The 14,650-nt window shown below is 42.5% G+C and overlaps 1 protein-coding gene across 1 annotated transcript; it reads right to left on the bottom strand.

Moving 5' to 3' along the window:
* Window positions 1-219: 219 nt before the first annotated feature.
* LOC124144990 (troponin C-like) lies at window positions 220-9,014 on the bottom strand. The gene is made up of 2 exons (XM_046514618.2): window positions 8,730-9,014; window positions 220-1,081 (listed from the first exon to the last, which is right to left on the bottom strand). The coding sequence occupies exons 1-2, from the start codon at window positions 8,932-8,934 to the stop codon at window positions 1,023-1,025; spliced, it is 264 nt and encodes an 87-aa protein (XP_046370574.1). The 5' UTR covers window positions 8,935-9,014; the 3' UTR covers window positions 220-1,022.
* Window positions 9,015-14,650: the final 5,636 nt, after the last annotated feature.

Raw genomic sequence — 14,650 nt, 5'->3', positions numbered from 1 at the left:
AGTATAAATCTTTATTGCGGGTCACGGTCACGGGGCAATGGTGACGACAGATAGTAAAACCATTTGACCGTGCTCCCCTTTCTAAAAGCCATAACCGTTTAATTCTGTTAAATTTAAAATGTAAACGATTGGGGAGGGCGAGTGGAGGGTTTCATGCCAATTTATGTGTACGATGTTTTAGTTCCATATTACATTATTGTTAGAAAACAAACGAGTTTATTATAAATTAACACATTTATTGTTATGCTACAGGTCAAATAAATTAAAATGACACTACTCCAAAACAAAGTATTAATGAGATATATACTCTCTTATGAGAATGAATTATGTCCTCAAAGATTTGGAGTCAAGTGAGTGACGGGCAGTTCGAGAAAGTGTAGCGAAGACATAGTTCATTCTCACATCAACAGCTGATATGTCAATTTGGTTTTCGATATATACTTATGTTTTGAACACCATGCAAAAATCAGTCAACAAATCTCAAAGGTCATGACGCATGTAAAATGACATGGAAAGGTCACGGAACACCTGAACAGAATTTGGGGTAAAAAAAGACGTTTGGTCTGCTGAAGGCGAGGAAAATCGACCGTTCCAGATGCTGGAATTTCCTTGAAGGGGAATAATAGTCGGTTACCATGGCTTCACAGGAACATGAGCCATTTTGTTGGGGGGGGAACGAAAGTGCTTTGGTAGCTTTGACTGTGGTGAACACTTTGTTATTTACAACAGTTATGGCTGTTAATAACATTCAAAATAAAATATGTTAATATATTATTGTTATTGCACGATCCCGCTGATATCACCACAGAGGCTCGACTCAAGATGCTGGTTAGGATCCGTCGAAAGAGTGTTAATAGAGTCCACCCGAAGCACAGTGACATTAGTATGGCAATATATGACAGTGTTAGGGTTAATCATGACACAAGTGATGGGGGTTAATGTCCTACGGTTAGGAACCACAAACTCAGATCACGTGACGTGATCGGAGGAAGAAAATCCACATCCATATTTCCGCTGTGACGTTATGTAGCTTCCTCGGGCTTTTCCTCTTCGTCTTCTGTTGTCATGAATTTCAGAAATTCTGAAATGGAAAAAATATATATTTGGTTAAGACGGTGTTATTGTTGATCTTGTAAAACAACTGTAGAAACCATATATAAACGTTGAGGGGAAGGCTCTCTATGCTAACGCAGCGGTAGTAGTAGGTGAGGTGAGGTTTAACGCCGCGTCCAAGATTATTGCACTCATATCGTGACGTGCATGCATGTGTGTGTGTGTGTGTGTGTGTGTGTGTGTGTGTGTGTGTGTGGCTGCTTGTACTAGTAGTACTAGTCCGGACAAATGCCGATGTATGGTGCTAGCTCACTGAGATACCATGCCGCAGTTTAACATGAATTTCCCACTCAGACACAGCATGCTAACTTGTTTTAGCCCCTTGTTTTAGCGCCAGGCAGGGTAACAACAAGTACCATCTTTATATGTCTTTTGTTGTGACGCGGCCGGGGATCGAACCCCGGACCTTCCGCTCTCCGGGCGGACTTTCTACCATTAGATCACGAAGGCGGTCAGTAATAGTAGTAGTAGTAGTAGTAGTAGTAGTAGTAGTAGTAGTAGTAGTAGTAGATGTAGTAGTAGCAGCAGTGGTAGTTGTAGTAGTAGTAGTAGTGGCAGTAGTAGTAGTAATAGCAATAGTCGTAGAAGTAGCAGTAGTAATGTAGCTGGAGTGGAAAAAGTTGTTGCAGCAGTAGCTGACGACAGCAGACGCTGCAGCATCTTCATTATTTTCATAATTATCATCAGTACACAAGTCCACGGAAACCACAAACACATCTACGGGAATTCCACAACGTGTGTGTGCCAGGTGGCCCGCGTTTGTTTTCTCGGGTCTTGTAATGAAGTCACCTGATATCTGGGTCAACAAGATTGCTCTCCTCTGCGATAAACACCGGTCTTATTTTACAGGTATGCTAACATGATGAAACACTGGCAGACCACTGAAGCTCGCCCACAGGGATCACTCTGATGAACGCCCATTCGTTGGGTCCGTGTGCTTATACCGGACAAGTGTCTGAGAGATAAGAGGATCTTTGTTTGATATCAATGTATTCTCTTGCTGCTAGAGTCTAGTGTCTTTGGTCATGATAGGGGATGTGAGGTGAAATAGGGTTTAACGTCGCGTTCAAGATTATCGCACTTATAAAGCGACGTGCAAGCTCGTGTGTGCGCGTGCGTGTGCGTGTGCGTGTGCGTGTCGGCTTGTACTACTCCGAACTAATCCATCACAACCTCAAATCTTTGCCAGCATTTACCCATGGGCCCGAATTGGATTTAATGTGGGCTGCGAAATGGGTTCTAAATGAGTAGCCCTTCCGCGCCCATTTCTGTTTTGACCAAGCGTTTCAACAGAGTTCGATTCGGGCATATATTTCATAGCCTACACATGAGACACGAGATACGTTGAAACAAGGACATGCATTCTATATAATTATAACTGGACGTTACATGAATACTCGCATCGTTTAAACGTCCTCAAATATATTGGAGGATAGATATTGAATTTAAACTCATAAACAATCCCTAACGCCAGGGAGTGAGTTCAAGACTGAAACACACTAGTCGACTGACATGTAGTCTACTCTCATTTGAAACAGGTTTTGTTCTAATGCTGATTTAATAGAGCTAGACTTGGTTTATTTATAATCTAGATTGGTTTGGGTTTCATGTTTCTCCTTACAATGGTGGTCGACATCCAATATAAGGACGTGGGGTGGGGGTGGGGGGTTGGGGGTTACTCAGCAACATGATACCTGTCTGGGGAATCGAAACAAGGTCTTTGGCGTGCCAAGCGACCGCTTCAACCACAAGGCTACCCTACCACCAACATAAGGAACAATCTGCCAAATCAACTGTTGGTTTGAATATGTTTAAATATGTAAGTATGACTGGCGTGTCCACTTACGCAGATCGAACATGTTTACCACTTTTGTGAAACCCACGAGAGTGAGTTGGGTTTAACGCCGCTTTGAACAGTATTCTAGTTACATCACGGCGTGTCTGCTTTATGTGGGAGGAAAGCCCGAAGTGATGCAGGTCCGAGACGTTTACCACTTTGATGAAACGGTCACGGTGCTGACAGACCAATGGTTATAATCGGGACTAATACGCGATTCGAACAAACGATCAGATCCTGGCACAACAATGGGACGTAACTCTGTGATGAAAAGGCACACGTACAGGAGGTAACCCAACACCCTCACGAACACACACCGACACACAAACACATGCTGAGAAAATGTTTGGTAAAATAACATCCATGCACGTGTTAGATGTTGGTTTTGTCTTCATTCATTCTAAGGAGCATGCTGCCCGTTAGGATTTGTTTGAGGGTAAAACATGGAGCTTGGTTAATTTATCGACATGTGTATCGAGTGTGATATTGATAAAAGTAGCAGATAGTCAACATGTGGTCCACATTAATTTGTTGACCAAGCCCTCCAAGCAATTACGATTCGCATTCCGGTTTTGCATGCACATTCCGGTTTTACACATGTGAATTGGGCTCCAAGATCTTTACACGCGCATGCGTGCGTGTATGTGGCTGCTTGTTCTAGTCTGGTCTAATGCCATATTTGTAACGCACGTCGTCTGAAATACCATGCCTCAATGTTAACATGGATACCCCACTCAGTCACAGTGTACTGACAGTCCTTGTTTGGAGCCGTTAATGTCGAGCGTCAGTCAGGGCAACAAGCACCATCATATAAAGTCTTTTGGTATGACGCGATCGGATCTCACCACCGACATTCCGCTCTTGGGGAGACGCTCTATCCACTGGACCACATAGGAGGCACGTCGGGGAACGGGGGAATAAATCGACCAGGGTGCTGTTGTACAAAGCGATCTTAGCGCTGTGGTGATCGTAACCCAATGCCTTAACATAGACTTACGACAGTCGTAGTGCTAAAGTTGTTTGGAACAAAGGCACCCAGGTCCACATTGTGACCATCCGATTCACATTTCAGTCGGCTCTTACGACAAGCATGGGGTGATGGGGACTCCTGAAGGTGAAGTTTCTTCATAATGTCTTCAGTACCCCCGGTTTTACAAGCTTTTAATCTGAATCAATGGCCGTTTTAAAACAATGTCGGTGTTATTTAGAGTTGAAGGGTACTGCTTAATACGCCTTTTAATACATAAATGGTAAGCTTGGTGTGATTCTCATATCAGATTATAGATACACCAGACTATGTACAATATCAATTTACAAGAACATACAACCTTTCACCTCGACATGATTTCGTTTAAAGAAAATACTTTTTTATTAATTTATTTTAATTTCTTCACATTTCGTCTGAATCTGAATGGGAAGGTTTTTTTTTTTAAGGAAAACGCTCTTTTGGTGAACTTTAAAGAATTTAGCTAAGGTGAGCCGGTGTCCACTGATGTTGATTTCACCAAAGAAGCTGTATGTTGAAATAAACTCTACCACGTGAAACTCTCAGGGGAATATTCAGAAACTATTATATTCAGCTATTATATATGATACTGTAGTCGTCAATATTTCTTGAATGTTAAATGAAGCTCAGAAAAAAGTAACGAAATGTCAGTTTTCTCGTTTTCGCATTTGAATGGTTTCAATTACAAGCACGTGCCAAATTCATTGATCGCGTGAGATCATCAAGCATAGTGAAATAAACACCACCACGTGCATAAACATCGATCGTGTGAGGTGTGTGGTGTTTATTGTTCTCACAAGAGCAGTTGGAAAGAATGTATTCTCTGTTTCATCATCTTTTTTCCACTTATGTTAAGTGTTATTTACAGAATTTGTAAACTTCACAACAGGAAAATATGACATCGACAAGTGTTTCTAACAGTGTTGTACTCTGTCAACAAAATAATTACGCACAAACCAAGTTGTCAAATCATTAATTATAATATTAGGTTGTGAGCTTTGTGAGCTTTCAGATTATCAGTTGAAAAGAGAGAAACATTGTTAACAGAATTCGTATGCTTTTATAACGTGCTAATTTCGTTACTTGTGCACAAGGGCTGGGACGGGTAACTCGGGTACTCGGGTCGGGTGGGTCCTGAGTAAGACTAGGGAACCCACAGGACTACCCGGACCCGTGGTTAGTAACGTGATATATTGTTTAAATGACAAACTCACTATGGCTCAGTGGTTACACTAGAAGCTGCTTAAGTTCGCATTTCTTTCTGACGATGCACACATTCCTTTTGACTTGTATATGTTTGAGTAAAGATAAAGCTTCAGTCAACTTCAGTGAAGGCATGATCTGATTGTTTGATACATGTTTTGAAAAGTTTATCCAGGGCTGCAGTAAAACAATTACCAATCAGACATTTTGTTCCCAACTCCTGAGAGTTGCAAGTGGGTACCCAGATAGGGTCGGGTAGTAGGAGATCGGGTACCCGGGTAGTAAATTTGGACTCGTCCCAGACCTATTGTGCACAAGGTTAACAAACATTTATCTTATGAGGAACATAATTTCATCACCTGACAGTCTACAGGTATCAAACTGAAAATAATCGTATCATGCAAAATGTTTAAAAGTTCTCCCTTCATAAAGATTTTTTTCAAAGTTTAAAATTATTGAAAGTAATAACTGAAAGAAAGCTACCCATCATTAACCACTTATTAATATGAAATGAATTAATACAACTGGTTCGCCTCCATGAAACCCGATGTAACACAACTCAATGAAAAATACCTGACATGTTTACCAGGGACGATTGCCTTTTCTAGTCAGGCGAATACAGATCTCCCTCTGCGATAATATGACATTTGTAACAATAAACACTCCCCCCACACTACCTCCGCCCCACTCCTCGCTTCCCCTCGCCGACTGGAATCCCCAGTAGTCCTCTGACCTTTCAAAAGTAAGCCATCTTGGCAAACTAGACGGTATTCGTCAGCACAGAGAATATGCGGACACGCTGCACTGACTGAGACTGGGCGATTATCTAAGACCTTCGTTATCTATACTTATTAATTTATTGAGGGTTCCGGATTGAAATTGGATATAGTTGGAATGCAAGGAATGCTTGGAAGATGTATTTTTGTACTTTTTGATGACTATAGAACAAGCGTTATCGTCATACAATGCTGGTTCACATTCCCCTTAGATAAGAGTTGCTTTCGGTTTCGCGTGGGCACTTGAAACCCAAGGTGTAGACTGTTACTTGCAAAAAACATATGCATATCCAGGGTAGCTGTAGAATGCTGTAGAATGTTGTTTAACGCCGCACTCAGCAATATTCCAGCTATATGACTGCGGTCTGTAAATAATAGAGTCTGGACCAGACAATCCAGTGATTAATATCATGAGCATCGATCCACGCAATTGGGACCGATGACATGTATCAACCAAGTCAGCGAGCCTGACCACCCGATCCCGTTAGTCGCCTTTTACGACAAGCATAGTCGCCTTTTACGGCAAGCATGGGTTGCTGAAGACCTATTCTACCCCGGATCTTCACGGGTCGCATATCCACGGTAGTTCAATGATTGTATATAATCTTTGGGTCCTAAAATTAATTAAATGGTTCGTTTAAATATACACTACGCCAAATGGCAAAGTATACTTCTTAAGAGAAATTAAAAACACCCGATGCCATGACATGAGTACTATACACTGATGAAAAAATCCATGTTGTAAACTGATACGACCAAACAAGTAACATATTTCCCACAATATCAAATTAGTAAAACGGCACACACTAACAGCTGCTTGGAATTGATCGTTCTTGTTGGTAACTAGAAACTACCACATACAACTTCGACCTGCCTGACCTCTGCGTGTCATCGTACTCCGACGGCATGGATAAACGCCAGCACTCGTAGAAGGGTTGTTTGTGTGTGTCCACAATTATCTTTTTTTTTTAAACAAAAAAACCATCTTGAACAAACTATATTCTGTGGACACTCAAATATAGTTTGTCAGAAAAGGACTATTTTTGTTCATACAATGCTGGGGATATGATTATTATTTTAGGGTAAAACGTGATAAAAACTCCAAGTGTGTGGTTCGTGTCAACCGAATCTGTTTACCCAGAAATGAACTACATATCCTTCTTTAACGTTTGAAGTAACGTAAGCAAAATTAACCGAAAGAAGTTAACAAATTAACTTCAGAAATACCAGGTTTTTATCGAACCCTCCGACCGAGGAGCCCCTCCTTAACCAAGGGTACTATGTTCTTAAAAGTGCAAGAGGAAACTGATGTTTAGTCAGAAAACAAAGATACAGATGTATGCAAGCCACCTGGTGCAGCGAGATGCATGCCGCGCCCGTGCAGCTCATTCGGCACGTGCAGTGTAACGGGGTGACGTCAAAGACGGCTAGCCATAACAAGCTTTGCGTGTAGTTTGAACTAATCAGTTCTCACGATCTGAGTGTTGTACGCGACTGTTATCAATATTCCTGCAAAATCACAGCGGGGGCACCAGAAATTGGTTTCACATTTTTAAACGCACACCGATTCTAAATCAATCGCTTATTCCCTTGCATATTTCAAATCCATTCACTCTGTCCGAACATGATTTCTTATGTGTAAATGGATTTTTAACCATTTCAAGCCATTATAAGGTATTTGAATATCAGTCTCCTGCTTGTATTACATAGCATACCATTACATTGGAATAGTTGGAATATGTATAATAGTTCTATCAGCTATTAAACAGCATCATCCATTCTATTATGTACGATGCGCATAGAGATATACATGCACCCTGCCTGATTCCACTGGTAAGGAGCCGCCTCCATGGATAGAGCATCTTCCCTGAACGCGGAAGGTCAGCGTTCGATCCCCAATCGCGTAATACCAAAATACGTTAAAAGATGGCCCTTTTTACAAGCAGCCACGTGCATGCACGTCGCTATACGTGAGCAATAATCATGAAAGGGACGCCCATTTCACCTCATCACCAACACCGTCCATATGAAGTCTCCTTGCACCAATGTACATGTACATATATGTGTGTTCTTGTGGGGAGTATATTTGCCTCATTCACGATAACCTTGTCAGATTTCAATGATACAACATCTCCCCTGTTTCGCGTGGCTCACCCATGAAGGCTCGGTTTAGGTTTGAACCTCACTTCATTCTCTTTAAAATGTTACGTGACACGGAAGTGACCTCTTGACCTAGTAAGGGGTGAAGGGCAGATGTCCGTTGCATCATGGAGAACTGCACAACGCATTCTGGCGATGATTTTTTGGGTTCTTATAATGATTCCGGTGATGTTGACTGGGTTTGATAAAGCCAAAGTCAGAAAAGGCATCTTAATGATAGCAGTTGTTCATCGAGCTGATTACTACGTGAAATTTACCTTCACAATTCAGAAAAAAAACATACATAAACGTACTTTTAATTGAAAACATTTCCTGATCTGTTCATGTGTATATGTTTCTTCTTAACCCACGTGCAAATGACACAGAATTAATTGATACCGTCGTTTCATGACTCTATGCACGTGTATTCAACCAAGGTCATATGTTACAATTCCACCAATTTGGTTTACTTTAGTTTCAGGGGTCAAATTAGTATTTTCATTTCGTTACATACTTGTATATCACACAGAGAGGGCAAACTTCAAATAAAAACAAACTTTATTGTTTTCATAACGATATTTTTGGGAATTCTGATTGCACTACAGTCACACAGCGATGTGAAATTGACCGTTGTCGATATCACATGTATCCTTACCGTTGAATGTTATCCTCTGATCCTTATTCTTGTCGATTTCTTCAAAGATCATTTCTTTAATCTCCTCCTCCTTCAGACCCACCTCGTTCTTCATGGGGGATAGCACCCCTTGAAGCGCTTCACAGGAAATGTAACCGATAATTCGTGTGTCCAAGATCCTGAACATTTCTTTGAATTTCCTCTCTTCCTCAGCAGCGCCCGCCATCGTTGGTTCTTTCGCTACAAGTTCCCCCTTCAATGTCCCCCTTCGAACTGGCTAGGAGCGAAAGCCGGGAATATTTGCTGGGCGATAGCTTCTCTCCAAAAATGGCTCCCTTGGAATCGTGCGGTGTTATACCGTCCAACCGATTTCGATTGGCGGAGGAATATGCCTGGCAGAAGGTAGTGCCACACCTTGCTGAGAGGTGAAGCTGTGGTCCAAGGCGATACTCAGACTCAGATATCAGAATAGCGCCACCTGATGACAAAAACCTGCCCCCGAGTTTATAGATGGTTTCTGCTAATGTTGTTGTAATATACATGGGAGTTGTGTCTTATATGTATACTTCATATATTCAGTTTGATTAAATTTTCAATTAATATTAATTAATATACTCTAGGGCAATGTTTCAATGCCACACCTACCCTTTTCTCTCATTTCAATCTGTCGTACATACCTAATGGGCAATAGAATTTCATGTATGTCTTTTAATTATTATATCCTTTTAAAGAGTTATATATGTTTTAATTATTAATCATTTTCAAGAGAGTTGGGTTTTACGCAACTTTTAGCAATATTCCATCAATATCAAGGCGGTGAACACTAGAAATGGGATTCACGAATTGTTTTCGTTGTTTATTTGTTGTTTAACGATTACATGCATCAACCATGTCAGCGAGCCTGATCACCCGATGCCGTTAGTCGCTCTTTCGCCAAGCAAAGTCGCCTCTTACGACCAGCATGGGTTGCTGAAGATCAATTCTTCCCCGGGTCTTCACGGGTCTAACACATGCTTTTGTTTTGTTTGTTTGTTGTTTAACGCCGCACTCAGCAATATTCCAGCTATATGACGGCGGTCTGTAAATAATCGAGTCTGGACCAGACAGTCCAGTGATTGACATCATGAGCATCGATCCACGCAATAGGGATGCGATGACATGCATCAACCAAGTCAGCGAGCCTGACCACCCGATCCCGTCAGTCGCCTCTTTCGACAAGCATAGTCACCTTTTACGGCAAGCATGGGATGCTGAAGACCTGTTCTACCCGGATCGTCACGGGTCTCTGACACATGGTACCCATGTGCGGATAGAAACCGGGCCTTCGGCGTCATGAGCGAACGATGTAACCACTAGCCTACCCCACCGCCCCTCAATCCTTTTGGAAAGTGTGATGTCCATGTTCAGGTTACCTTATATCTTCAAAGAACAAGAGAGGGATGTTGTTTCTGAAAAGCTCAGTACGTTAAAACTCCCACTTACTCAATCATTACAAATGCTATTTTTTTACAAATCTTTGACAGAAGTTAAATTTAAGACAAAGCTTGACGAGTGACATATACATTTTCGTCTTAATGAGCGTTTATCTTGAAACAGACCATAGCGCAGTTGCGTGAAATCGTGTAAGGTCAAATGAAACAAAAGCTGTTCGCGGACCTTGCGAGCTGATCGTGCGTTGTAGGTCGTCGTGAAGACAATAGCTCCCAGGTGTTGCACATGTACTTGTATACCTGTTGTGTGGATAACATGGATATTACAGAATGTGTACAATATACAGAAGTGTAAGATCTATGGGAAGTGACTCCTCTTATCCGGACTTCATATGCCCAGAATATATGTTACAAAATATTAGCCTGGATAAGTGAGTAAGTTTGGTTTAACGCCGCTTTTAACAGTATTCCAGTTATATCGCGGCGTGTCAGCTTAATGTGGGAGGAAAGGCCGAAGTGATGCAGGTCTCAGACGTTTACCACTTCGGTGAAACCCACGAGCACGGGTATGGTGCTGACAAACCTGGAAACATAATCGGGGCGAACCGGGATTCGAACCAACAATCATAGGTTTCTGGCGTGCCCAAGGGACGCAACTCTTAGACGACTGGGCCACCCGTGCCCCCTTAGCCTGGATAAACTTCCAATCAAATGTAATTGTCAGATCTGTCATCATTAGAAGTTGGACATATTTTAGGTATTTGATCAATTTATTAAATGATATTTATCTCTACACGCACAGAAGTCTTAAATCAAATAAACACTTGATGTTTATATCAGGACAAAGCCCAAATTTGGCCTGCATGAATTTTGTGTGAATCTCATAGTTACCTTGGATTGAAGCAGTGTGGAACCCCACTGACACCTTGTATTGAAGCAATTTCGAACCCCACTGTTATCTTGTATTGAAGCAGTGTGGAACCCCACTGTTATCTTGTAATGAAGCAGTGTGGAACCCCACTGTTACCTTGTATTGAAGCAATGTGGAACCCCACTGTTATCTTGTATTGAAGCAATGTGGAACCCCACTGTTATCTTGTATTGAAGCAATGTGGAACCCCACTGTTATCTTGTATTGAAGCAATCTGGAACCCCACTGTTGCCTTGTACTGAAGCAACGCGGAACCCCACTGTTATCTTGTATTGAAGCAATGTGGAACCCCACTGTTACCTTGTATTGAAGCAATGTGGAACCCCACTGTTACCTTGTATTGAAGCAATGTGGAACCCCACTGTTATCTTGTATTGAAGCAATGTGGAACCGCACTGTTATCTTGTATTGAAGCAATCTGGAACCCCACTGTTGCCTTGTACTGAAGCAACGCGGAACCCCACTGTTACCTTGTATTGAAGCAATGTGGAACCCCACTGTTACCTTGTATTGGAGCAATATGGAACCCCACTGTTATCTTGTATTGAAGCAATGTGGAACCCCACAGTTACCTTGTATTGAAGCAATGTGGAACCCCACTGTTACCTTGTATTGGTGCAATATGGAACCCCACTGTTATCTTGTATTGAAGCAGTGTGGAACCCCACTGTTATCTTGTATTGAAGCAATGTGGAACCCCACTGACACCTTGTATTGAAGCAATTTCGAACCCCCACTGTTACTTTGTATTGAAGCAATGTGGAACCCCACTGTTACCTTGTATTGAAGCAATGTGGAACCCAACTGTTACCTTGTATTGAAGCAATGTGGAACCCCACTGTTACCTTGTATTGAAGCAATGTGGAACCCAACTGTTACCTTGTATTGAAGCAATGTGGAACCCCACTGTTACCTTGTATTGAAGCAACGTGGAACCCCACTGTTACCTTGTATTGAAGCAATGTGGACCCCCACTGTTACCTTGTATTGAAGCAATGTGGAACCCCACAGTTATTTTGTATTGAAGCAATGTGGAACCCCACTGTTATCTTGTATTGAAGCAATGTCGAGGACAGATGTCCGCAAGATTTATGTGATGTAATCGTAGCCCTCATTGGTCTGAGCGCTCGCTTGTTTCCCTCTCGTTTTAAGCAGGCCGTGTTGTGATTGGTTGGTACCATGTCAAAGCGGCCGTTTCCTTGGCGTTCACGCCACACTCAGCAATGTTCCCGCGTTGTGACGTCGGTTCGTGAATAATCGAAACTGGAACAGACAATCCAGTAACTGCCATCATGAGTTTGGATCAAAGCAAACGGGGTACGATGACATTCATCAACCAGCGAACCTGACCACCCGATACCGTTAGTCGCCTCTCACGACAAGTATGGGTTGCTGAAGACAAACCCTAACCCGGATCTTCACGGGGATCAAAGCGGCCCGAATGTATTAACGGGTAATGGAGGGATGTGTTGTGTATACAAAATGTGAAGCATTGACATGCTTTGATGTCGATATCTATAGAAGACGCATGTTATATGGGGGGTGCAGATTTACCTAATGTACAGCGAATGGCGAGTGACCTCTGAATTGCCGTTTCTGTAAATGCGGTTTGCAGCTGGGCAGGTAATAATAAGTGCATTTATAATGCGCCAGATTCCATTCACCAAGTCGATTCTCATGGCGCTACACTATTATTACCCCGGTCAATGGATCCGTGAGCACTCAATTTTTATTCTCAGCTCCCCGGGGAGTATACAACTTGGAACGGTGAGGTGAAATGGAGTTTAACGTCGCGTCCAAGATTATTGCACTTACACAGCGACGTGCATGCACGTTTGAGTGTGTGGCTGCTTGTACTAGTCGGGACTGATGCCGATTTATAGCGCTAGCCCACTGAGATACCATGCCACAGTTTAACATATATACTAACAGTATACTGACTCCGAGCTGACCAGTTCTTGTTTTAGCCCCTTAATGCCGAGCGCCAGACAGGGTAACAAAAAGTACCATCTTTTAAAGTCTTAAAGTATGACGCGGCGGAAAATCGAACCCCGGACCGTCCGCTCTCCGGGCGGACGCTCTACCACTAGACCACGGAGGCGGTCCACGCCTCGAAACGATATCTAGCACTATGATATATATAATATATGATAAATAAATAGCTATAACAAATTGTTAAACAACGTTGTAAATACTTTAATTGAAACTATCAAATGGCCGGCCAGTCTTGAAATAACAGGTTTGTGTGCCCCAGACTCGAATATTTCCAAACAGCCGTGATACAAATATTATGCTGAGGTGTAAAACAACAACCACGCACTAATTGTCGTGTTACGAAATTTAAGAACTCGGTTCACCTCGATCCCATATGTCAGTCGTGACGACATCAATATGAAGTTATATTCTTAATTTTCAGTACCATAAAAACAATATTTGTTTCGGTAAAAAACGGCCGTCATGTTGTTCAAAATTATGCGGGAGTATTTTGCTGTTTACTTTAAAATCATGCACTTCTCAAATGCCGCCCAAGATGTAGACTGGTTCCCATTCGTTCCTGGAAGGCAGACACACTCCGGCGCAGTGGTGACTGACCACTGTCACAGACTAATTTTTTAACCGCCTCCGTGGTCTAGTGGTAGAGCGTCCGCCCGGAAACACACACACGTACATGCACGTCGCTATATAAGTGCAATAATCTTGGACGCGACGTTAAACCCATTTCACCTCACCTCACAGACTAATTTGCATATCACGTGAACGGACTTTTGTCTTGTTTGTAAACAAACGCGCTGATTCTGAAATCAGGACAGATTAGCCCAATGCAAGTATTTGGGGGCGCTTTACACATTGTTTTGCTGAATCATTTCGATATGCTACTACAACTGCGACAGTGTGGTGCATGAAAATATATCTTTACACCACACTCCGGCGCAGTGGTGACTCAGCATAACACCACTGCCACAGGGACCGCCTCCGTGGTCTAGTGGTAGAGCGTCCGCCCGGAGAGCGGAAGGTCCAGGGTTCGATCCCGGGCCGCGTCATACAAAAAGACGTTAAAAGATTGTACTTGTTGTTACTGTCTGGCGCTCGGCATAAGGGGGCTAAAACAAGGACTGGTCGGCTCGGAGTCAGTATACTGTGTCTGAGTGGGGTATTCATGTTAAACTGCGGCATGGTATCTCAGTGAGCTAGCACTATAAATCGGCATCAGTCCGGACTAGTACAAGCAGCCACACACACACATACACGTGCATGCACGTCGCTATATAAGTGCAATAATCTTGGACGCGACGTTAAACCCAATTTCACCTCACCTCACCTCACTGCCACAGGCTTATTTGCATATCATTTGATCTGACTTTTCTTTTGTTTGTAAACAAACGCGCTTTTTCAGAAATCAGTATAGAACGGACTAATGCAAGTATTTACCAAAGATGGTATGAAGGTAACGGAAAATGCCGAGTGAAACAATGCCGATTGAAGCGATCGTGCTCAATTATGACGTCATAAAAAGGGCGTCGTTCTACATAATGGTTCATGACGTCACCATGTTATGACGACATTCACTTTGTGATGAATAT

This window comes from Haliotis rufescens, unplaced genomic scaffold (genome assembly GCF_023055435.1).
Source record: "Haliotis rufescens isolate VD_foot unplaced genomic scaffold, xgHalRufe1.0.p SCAF_55, whole genome shotgun sequence".
Taxonomy (NCBI): domain Eukaryota; kingdom Metazoa; phylum Mollusca; class Gastropoda; order Lepetellida; family Haliotidae; genus Haliotis; species Haliotis rufescens.
Note: the sequence above shows the minus strand (reverse complement) of the source record. Positions and strands in the feature narration are given on the sequence as shown.